This window comes from Gymnodraco acuticeps, unplaced genomic scaffold, assembly GCF_902827175.1.
Source record: "Gymnodraco acuticeps unplaced genomic scaffold, fGymAcu1.1, whole genome shotgun sequence".
NCBI classification, from domain to species: Eukaryota; Metazoa; Chordata; class Actinopteri; order Perciformes; family Bathydraconidae; genus Gymnodraco; species Gymnodraco acuticeps.
The window spans coordinates 3,001,080-3,011,133 of record NW_022990699.1 but is presented as its reverse complement, the minus strand read 5'-3'; the positions used below and the strand labels follow the sequence as shown (position 1 = coordinate 3,011,133).

Here is a 10,054-nt window from a genome sequence, read left to right as displayed (position 1 = left end):
CCAACGATGTATTTTGTTGTTTGTATTTATTTTACGTTTATTATTTTTGCTAAACTCATTTTACATGCTTGGCATGTTATTGTGTTTGTAACACGATACTATGTTTGTCATTGATACTGTTTGTTTATGTGTAGTTTTCACGGTGGATTCGAAGAGGAATACAGTCGTTATGAGAAAGCCACTTGTGTCTGCGCTTCGAGGGAATTACAGTTGCTTAAGATAGTTATGTACATTTACCTAATTCAAAGATAAAATGCAGGACTCTAAGTTACAATGCAGTTTTTTAACATCGTGGTATTTGAAACTTGTTATAGTTAAGACAAATATCGAAGTATCCACTGTCCATGGTGCTGCACCTTACATCTCTGATAATCCTGCAAATGGAATTTGGTATCTATTTATTTTGTCTTCACAATAATGTATGGAGTAAAACGAAATGGCTATATTGAATCAGATGCTCTCTCTTTCTGTCTGCATTATATCCATTGAAAAGTCATTGTTTTCAACTGATAGTCACATTATGTGTGTGAATAAATTACCTTCACGTGATTTTAGACTATGAAAACTATTTCACAACCTAACATCGTGAAGATATAAAGCGACTCATGGTGTCGCTGTCGGCTTACAGACCATGAACGCACCCCACCCACAACTACTGAATGGACATCGGTTGTATTTTTCCAAGACGGTCGGTTAGAAACCTCGAACATATTTGTATGGTCCGCAGTACCCAGTGTTGGGTAATTGACTATATTTGGACGTAATTTTAATTATAATCTGGATAATACGCTGGACATTAACACGACGCGACAACTGGTTTTGTGTCAGGATGGGAGACAAAGGATGTTCTGCACTGTGGTCGATCTTCTGCTTTGCTTCCTTTATTGTAGCGCTGCACTTCGTTAACGGAGACCTGAGTTATTCTATTCAAGAAGAGATGAAACGCGAATCTGTTATTGGAAATATAGCCAAAGATCTCGGTCTTGATCTGAGGACCTTAACTTCCCGAAAGGCCCGTGTTGATTCTGAGGGGACTCGTATACGGAACTGCGATATTAATCTGAGTACTGGAGATTTGGTCACATCGGAGAGAATGGACCGAGAAAGCCTTTGTGGCAAGAAACCCTCGTGTGTTGTGAAAGTAGATCTGGTGTTAGAAAACCCCCTGGAGCTTCATCGTGTTAGTATCCATATTCAAGATGTAAATGACAACACGCCAAAATTCAAAAAGCCATTGATTGAAAAAGAAATAAGGGAGTCCGCCGGCAAGGGTGATCGCTTCTCTATCGAGGAGGCCCATGACGCAGATGTAGGTCAACATGCTGTTCAGAGATACAGTTTAGAGAAAAACGACTACTTTATTCTCGCTGTTGACAGTTATAAGGTTGAACTTGTGCTTGAGAATACACTTGATAGAGAAAAGCAAAGTGAAATTAATTTGCTCCTCACAGCTTTAGATGGAGGCTCTCCTCAGAGATCAGGTACTGTAGTCATACACGTCACTGTGCTGGATGCTAATGATAACGCCCCAGTGTTTAGCCAGGCCGTCTATAAAGCCAGTCTGCCTGAAAACACTCCTCCAGATACCATAGTGATTACAGTTAGTGCTACTGACGCAGATGAAGGAGTGAATGGAGATGTGAAATATGACTTAAGGCATGTGTCTGACGATGATGAAAATATATTTTCTATCGATGCTAAAACTGGAGAAATTAGAGTTACTGGTGCGATTGACTTTGAGGAAATTACTTATTTTGAAATGAGAGTGGAAGCTGAAGATGGTTTAGGACTAACCTCTTACGCCAAAGTTATAATAGATGTTACTGATATGAATGATAATGCCCCTGTAATATACCTCAAATCCCTGACTAACCCCATACCTGAGAACGTGTCACCTGGTGCAGAGGTGGGCATCATTAACGTGCAGGATAGAGACTCTGAGAATAACAGACAGGTCCGCTGCTCCATTCAGCAAAACGTCCCTTTTAAGTTGGTTCCTTCTATTAAAAACTATTATTCTCTGGTGACCACAGGACAACTGGACCGTGAACTAGTGTCTGATTACAACATTACAATCACTGCCACTGACGAGGGCTCTCCCCCTCTGTCCTCCTCTAAAACTGTTCAGCTATCTGTAGCAGACATCAACGACAACCCACCTGTGTTTGAGGAGCAGTCCTACAGCGCACATGTGACTGAAAACAACAAACCTGGCTCCACTTTATGTTCCGTTACTGCTCGAGACCCCGACTGGAGACAAACGGTACCGTGATTTATTCTCTGTTACCCGGTGAGGTGAACGGTGCCCCGGTGTCCTCCTATCTGTCTGTTAACGGAGACACGGGGGTGATCCACGCTGTGAGGACGTTTGATTATGAACAGTTCAGGAGTTTTAAAGTGCACGTGATGGCCAGAGACAACGGTTCTCCTCCACTCAGCAGCAACGTGACCGTCAGTGTGTTCATATCGGATGTTAATGACAACTCTCCTCAGATACTGTACCCCGCCCCGGAGGGCAACTCCTTCATGACCGAGCTGGTCCCCAAAGCTGCACACGGAGGCTCTCTGGTGTCCAAAGTGATCGCAGTGGACGCGGACTCCGGACAGAACGCCTGGCTGTCCTATCATATAGTAAAATCCACTGATCCGGGACTTTTCACTATTGGTCTCCACAGCGGAGAGATCAGGACACAGCGGGACATTTCTGAGTCTGACAGCATGAAACAGAACCTTGTTGTGTCAGTGAAAGATAACGGACAGCCCTCTCTCTCTGCCACCTGCTCCATGTATTTACTTATCTCTGATAACTTGGCTGAGGTGCCAGAACTGAAGGACATTTCTTATGATGAGAAGAACTCCAAACTGACCTCTTATCTGATCATCGCGCTGGTGTCAGTGTCCACCTTTTTCCTCACCTTCATCATCATCATCCTGGGTGTGAGGTTTTGTCGCAGGAGAAAGCCCAGACTGTTGTTTGATGGAGCAGTCGCCATCCCCAGCGCTTATCTCCCTCCTAATTACGCAGATGTTGACGGAACAGGAACTTTACGCAGCGCTTACAATTATGACGCCTACCTGACAACAGGTTCCAGAACCAGCGACTTTAAGTTCGTGTCTTCTTACAATGACAACACACTGCCTGCTGACCAGACTCTGAGGAAAAGCCCTTCAGACTTTGCTGAAGTGTTTGGAGACTGTGATTCTTCTCCTGAGGTAGGAGCCTTCCTGTGTCTTTGTCATATTGATGGTTTGTTGCTGACTGTTGAGCAGATAACTTTTACGTTTTGCAAATGTGTGTGCTTCCTTTGAAATTGTTTTGTGGATTTTGAATTACATTTTTGGGAAAACAGAAGATTTTCCCAAATGATTAATCGTGTAAATTATCCCAGGACATTGTTGTCAATTCCCTGCATGTATTATTAGTTATCACTATGTTTACTGTCCTTGATTAATTAGAAAAACTGCAGTTCTGATCCAGAATGGATGTATGGATGAGGTTCTATAGTCTAAGAACGAGTTAACATTCACGTATTAGACCTCTCTTAATCACATCACAGCAGTCTGAGAACACTTATTCTTTTGCTGATGACAAAGTTTAACAAACAGTGCTCTGGTCTATGGGTGACTTTGGTCCGTCCTGGTCTTGTTGCATCTGTCCATGGTGCTGAAACACTCCTCAAGCATATTCACAACTGAAGATGAGGTGCCAGAGCAAAGAGGCTGCCTGGTTTTCCGGCTCGAGGGAGCAGTTGTACATTTTTCCTTACACTATCAAATGTGATCATGCTAAATTAACCATATATAATGATCTGAATTGTTATTTTAATGGTGTTGCTTAATAACATATTTTAATTAGTAATGATAGATTTCCATAAGAATCTCGTGTATTTATTGAAAAATCCAAATTATTTTCAACCTTTTCAATTCTGAAGCTATTTTTTGTTTTGTTTCCAACACTACTTTTATATGTTTTGCTAGATGGTTATCTGTATGGTATTATAGTTAGGTTTGTTGTTATTTTCTTGACCTTATTTGTTATTTTCTTTAAAACACAGGTCTGCATTTTTACATTAGTTTTATAGGGTATATTATGTTGCAGTGTCATGCATTTAGGCCTTTTTGTTAGGGCTTAGTAGGATGCTTTATTTGGCAACACTTTATGGTAAGGGTACATTAATCATTATGAATTCATTCATGTAGTACTTCATGAACTATCAGTAATGTACAAGGATTAATAGTATCTCATGCATGACTTAATGCAGGAACAATACCTTAATTAATGCATCAACTAAGGTACCTCACTCATCATGACTTCTGAGTTATTAATGATGTTCATGTCTTCTTCATATAGATCTGCAGTTAAAGTGACAGGCCAAAAAACTGACCAGTCACAGCAATTCCAAGTGTTATAGTGACGAAGGTAACTTCGTCACTATGGACTGACGGCTTCGGGCCGGGTAATATTGCACTTTATTAGCGTGATTGCACAGTTTAGTTGACATTACATATTTGCACATAATTTATACTAATTATTGAGGTAGTATTTTTTAACTGATTAAACCGTATTTATTGGAATGTCGTCTGGCAGGTGCTGGTCGGGTCCTCGGCTCCGCCTGAAAAGATAGGGGAGTTTGCGAGAGCGCCGAGAGTAGTTATGCTGGTGTAAGGATGACAGCGGTTGAGAATAATCAGGGTGCAAATAATATGTTGATGTCTGTGGCTGATGATTGTGTGCACCTGGTGTCCTGTGTTGTCTCCTCCCCCCTCACCTGTGTCTTGTTAGTATGTGCGTATTTAGGTGCTGTTTCCTTGTAACTGGGTGTGTGTGTAAGATCCTTGTGGCTGCAGGATGTGTGCAAGGAGAACAGCAGGATTGAGGCTGTGAACTTTGTGCACATGATTTTAATAAATGCCCACGTCGGGTTATATTTTTGGACGTTCTGCCTCTGCCTCCTTGCTTGGTCTAGGCCGCTCAACGGTCAATCTCACAGTTATAATCATGATTAACTAAGCATACTTCTTTTTATGTATCATACAGTATTATCTTAAAGCTCACAAACCATTACAGATAACTCATTCATAATATTAACAAACTTTAATTTAAAATCCAAAGCCAACAAGATCACATTTTCACATATCGTGTCACATAAGAAGGCAGTACAACATGTCTGCAAAGACACAAGATTAGGAGGCCTACTTTAGGGAGGACGTGGATTACCACATAACAATTTAAACACAATAATAAGAAACTAATTGTCATAAAATGAAGTGTGATTAAAACCAGCAGGACCCAGGTTCATACATTAAAAGATTCCACATAGGACAGGCCGCAAGCATTTCAAATTACTTCTCTCTGCAGGTCATTTTGAGGAATCCAGTGAAGGAGGAATACAAAGGATAAAATAATTTAAAATGCAATACATAAAGAAAATATATATTGGTAAAAATTAATAAAATAATTATGAACTGTGTCAAAGGTTGAATACCTAAGCAAATGGTTCCCTAACAGTCCCTATACATATTGTTTTTATTAACCTCTGTATTTCACGGTAAGTACAGTCACATTGAGCCTTGCTGTGTGATCCCATATACTTTAAATTGTTATGTGGTAATCCACGTCCTCCCTAAAGTAGGCCTCCTAATCTTGTGTCTTTGCCGACAGGTCACCACTTTATTTGAAGGGGCACAAACATGATGAAGTATGCTTAGTTAATCATGATTACAACACTTGGAATTGCTGTGACTGGTCAGTTTTTTGGCCTGTCACTTTAACTGCCGATCTATATGAAGAAGACATGAACATCATTAATAACTCAGAAGTCAGGATGAGTGAGGTACCTTAGTTGATGCATTAATTAAGGTATTGTTCCTGCATTAACTCATGCATGAGATACTATTAATCCTTGTACATTACTGATAGTTCATGAAGTACATGAATTAATTCATGCTTTTTCATGCATGAATTCATGATGATTCATACCCTTACCATAAGTGTTACCTGCTACTTCAGGTCAATGTTGCTGTACTGTAAGTGTAGCCTTTAACATGTTCATAATGTAACTGTAATAAGTATTTTCTAAGTCTAAAAATTATTATTTGTTGCAATATTTCATGTGTGCAATATTTAGAGTCTTTTATTTTGAAGTCCAAGCTCACGTCTCGTTATGTTGTTCTCGCGTGAGTTAGAGAGCGAGAGAGACTCAAAAAACTGAGACGGATACTTGTATAGCTCCATTAGATTAAGTTTATTCTTATAAACTTATAAGGACTGAAGAATACTTCCCTCTGCTTTCAGAGCATGCAACCAACGATGTATGTTGTTGTTTGTATTTATTTTACGTTTATTATTTTTGCTAAACTCATTTTACATGCTTGGCATGTTATTGTGTTTGTAACACGATACTATGTTTGTCATTGATACTGTTTGTTTATGTGTAGTTTTCACGGTGGATTCGAAGAGGAATACAGTCGTTATGAGAAAGCCACTTGTGTCTGCGCTTCGAGGGAATTACAGTTGCTTAAGATAGTTATGTACATTTACCTAATTCAAAGATAAAATGCAGGACTCTAAGTTGCAATAAAGTTTTTTAACATCGTGGTATTTGAAACTTGTTATAGTTAAGACAAATATCGAAGTATCCACTGTCCATGGTGCTGCACCTTACATCTCTGATAATCCTGCAAATGGAATTTGGTATCTATTTATTTTGTCTTCACAATAATGTATGGAGTAAAACGAAATGGCTATATTGAATCAGATGCTCTCTCTTTCTGTCTGCATTATATCCATTGAAAAGTCATTGTTTTCAACTGATAGTCACATGTGTGTGAATAAATTACCTTCACGTGATTTTAGACTATGAAAACTATTTCACAACATAACATTGTGAAGATATAAAGCGACTCATGGTGTCGCTGTCGACTTACAGACCATGAACGCACACCACCCCACCCACAACTACTGAATGGAAATCGGTTGTATTTTTCCAAGACGGTCGGTTAGAAACCTCGAACATATTTGTATGGTCCGCAGTATCCAGTGTTGGATAATTGACTATATTTGGACGTAATTTTAATTATAATCTGGATAATACGCTGGACATTAACACGACGCGACAACTGGTTTTGTGTCAGGATGGGAGACAAAGGATGTTCTGCACTGCGGTCGATCTTCTGCTTTGCTTCCTTTATTGTAGCGCTGCACTTCGTTAACGGAGACCTGAGCTATTCTATTCCAGAAGAGATGAAACGCCAGTCTGTTATTGGAAATATAGCTAAAGATCTCGGTCTTGATCTGAGGACCTTATCTTCCCGAAAGGCCCGTGTTGATTCTGAGGGGACTCGTATACGGAACTGCGATATTAATCTGAGTACTGGAGATTTGGTCACATCGGAGAGAATGGACCGAGAAAGCCTTTGTGGCAAGAAACCCTCGTGTGTTGTGAAAGTAGATCTGGTGTTAGAAAACCCCCTGGAGCTTCATCGTGTTAGTATCCATATTCAAGATGTAAATGACAACTCGCCAAAATTCAAAAAGCCATTGATCGAAAAAGAAATCAGGGAGTCCGCCGACAAGGGTGATCGCTTCTCTATCGAGGAGGCCCATGACGCAGATGTAGGTCAACATGCTGTTCAGAGGTACAGTTTAGATAAAAACGACTACTTTATTCTCGCTGTTGACAGTTATAAGGTTGAACTTGTGCTTGAGACTACACTTGATAGAGAAAAGCAAAGTGAAATTAATTTGCTCCTCACAGCTTTAGATGGAGGCTCTCCTCAGAGATCAGGTACTGTAGTCATACACGTCACTGTGCTGGATGCTAATGATAACGCCCCAGTGTTTAGCCAGGCCGTCTATAAAGCCAGTCTGCCTGAAAACACTCCTCCAGATACCATAGTGATTACAGTTAGTGCTACTGACGCAGATGAAGGAGTGAATGGAGATGTGAAATATGACTTAAGGCATGTGTCTGACGATGATGAAAATATATTTTCTATCAATGCTAAAACTGGAGAAATTAGAGTTACTGGTGCGATTGACTTTGAGGAAATTACTTATTTTGAAATGAGAGTGGAAGCTGAAGATGGTTTAGGACTAACCTCTTACGCCAAAGTTATAATAGATGTTACTGATATGAATGATAATGCCCCTGTAATATACCTCAAATCCCTGACTAACCCCATACCTGAGAACGTGTCACCTGGTGCAGAGGTGGGCATCATTAACGTGCAGGATAGAGACTCTGAGACTAACGGACAGGTCCGCTGCTCCATTCAGCAAAACGTCCCTTTTAAGTTGGTTCCTTCTATTAAAAACTATTATTCTCTGGTGACCACAGGACAACTGGACCGTGAACTAGTGTCTGATTACAACATTACAATCACTGCCACTGACGAGGGCTCTCCTCCTCTGTCCTCCTCTAAAACTGTTCAGTTATCTGTAGCAGACATCAACGACAACCCACCTGTGTTTGAGGAGCAGTCCTACAGCGCATATGTGACTGAAAACAACAAACCTGGCTCCACTTTATGTTCCGTTACTGCACGAGACCCCGACTGGAGACAAAACGGTACCGTGATTTATTCTCTGTTACCCGGTGAGGTGAACGGTGCCCCGGTGTCCTCCTATCTGTCTGTTAACGGAGACACAGGGGTGATCCACGCTGTGAGGTCGTTTGATTATGAACAGTTCAGGAGTTTTAAAGTGCACGTGATGGCCAGGGACAACGGTTCTCCTCCGCTCAGCAGCAACGTGACCGTCAGTGTGTTCATATCGGATGTGAATGACAACTCTCCTCAGATACTGTACCCCGCCCCGGAGGGCAACTCCTTCATGACCGAGCTGGTCCCCAAAGCTGCACACGGAGGCTCTCTGGTGTCCAAAGTGATCGCGGTGGACGCGGACTCCGGACAGAACGCCTGGCTGTCCTATCATATAGTCAAATCCACTGATCTGGGACTTTTCACTATTGGTCTCCACAGTGGAGAGATCAGGACACAGCGGGACATTTCTGAGTCTGACAGCATGAAACAGAACCTTGTTGTGTCAGTGAAAGATAACGGACAGCCCTCTCTCTCTGCCACCTGCTCCATGTATTTACTTATCTCTGATAACTTGGCTGAGGTGCCAGAACTGAAGGATATTTCTTATGATGAGAAGAACTCCAAACTGACCTCTTATCTGATCATTGCTTTGGTGTCCGTGTCCACCTTTTTCCTCACCTTCATCATCATCATCCTGGGTGTGAGGTTTTGTCGCAGGAGAAAGCCCAGACTGTTGTTTGATGGAGCAGTCGCCATCCCCAGCGCTTATCTCCCTCCTAATTACGCAGATGTTGACGGAACAGGAACTTTACGCAGCGCTTACAATTATGACGCCTACCTGACAACAGGTTCCAGAACCAGTGACTTTAAGTTTGTCTCATCTTACAATGACAACACACTGCCTGCTGACCAGACTCTGAGGAAAAGCCCTTCAGACTTTGCTGAAGTGTTTGGAGACTGTGATTCTTCTCCTGAGGTAGGAGCCTTCCTGTGTCTTTGTCATAGTTGATGTTTTTGGTGCTAACTTATAGAGCAGAGAAGTGTTATGTTATTCACATTTGTGTGCTTCCTGTAAAATTGTTTTGTGGATTTTGAAATACATTTTAAGATAACAGAATATTTCCAAAATGGTTATTTGCTGCCTTATTATAGTTGTCTTTATTGTCAACTGTATTTGCGTTGATTTAGTTTGGGGGTGATGTTTACTGTCCTTGATCAATTAGAACAGCTGCAGTTCCTACGCCTGATCCAGCATGGATGGATGAGGTTCTATAGTCTAAGAACGAGTTAACATTCACGTATTAGACCTCTCTTAATCACATCACTGCAGTCTGAGAACACTTATCATTTTACTGATGACAAACTTTAACAAACAGTGCTCTGGTCTATTGGTGTCTTCCGTCCGTTCTGGTTTTGTGACATCTGTCCATGGTGCTGAAACACTCCTCAAGCATATTCACAACTGAAGATATAAGATGTTTTTTAGAGAGGTGCCAGAGCGAAGAGGCTT

At 41.1% G+C, this 10,054-nt stretch overlaps 2 protein-coding genes across 2 annotated transcripts; both read left to right on the top strand.

Moving 5' to 3' along the window:
• The first annotated feature begins 694 nt into the window (after positions 1-694).
• Positions 695-4,798, top strand: LOC117555759 (protocadherin gamma-A11-like). The gene is given in 3 exon segments (XM_034230724.1): positions 695-2,255; positions 2,258-3,213; positions 4,784-4,798. Coding segments are annotated over 3 exon segments (2,397 nt in total). The 5' UTR covers positions 695-829.
• A 2,256-nt stretch (positions 4,799-7,054) lies between these two features.
• On the top strand, positions 7,055-9,553 carry LOC117555758 (protocadherin gamma-A11-like). Its single transcript, XM_034230723.1, has one exon. It carries the CDS (start codon positions 7,136-7,138, stop codon positions 9,551-9,553), a length of 2,418 nt encoding a protein of 805 aa, XP_034086614.1. The 5' UTR covers positions 7,055-7,135.
• Positions 9,554-10,054: the final 501 nt, after the last annotated feature.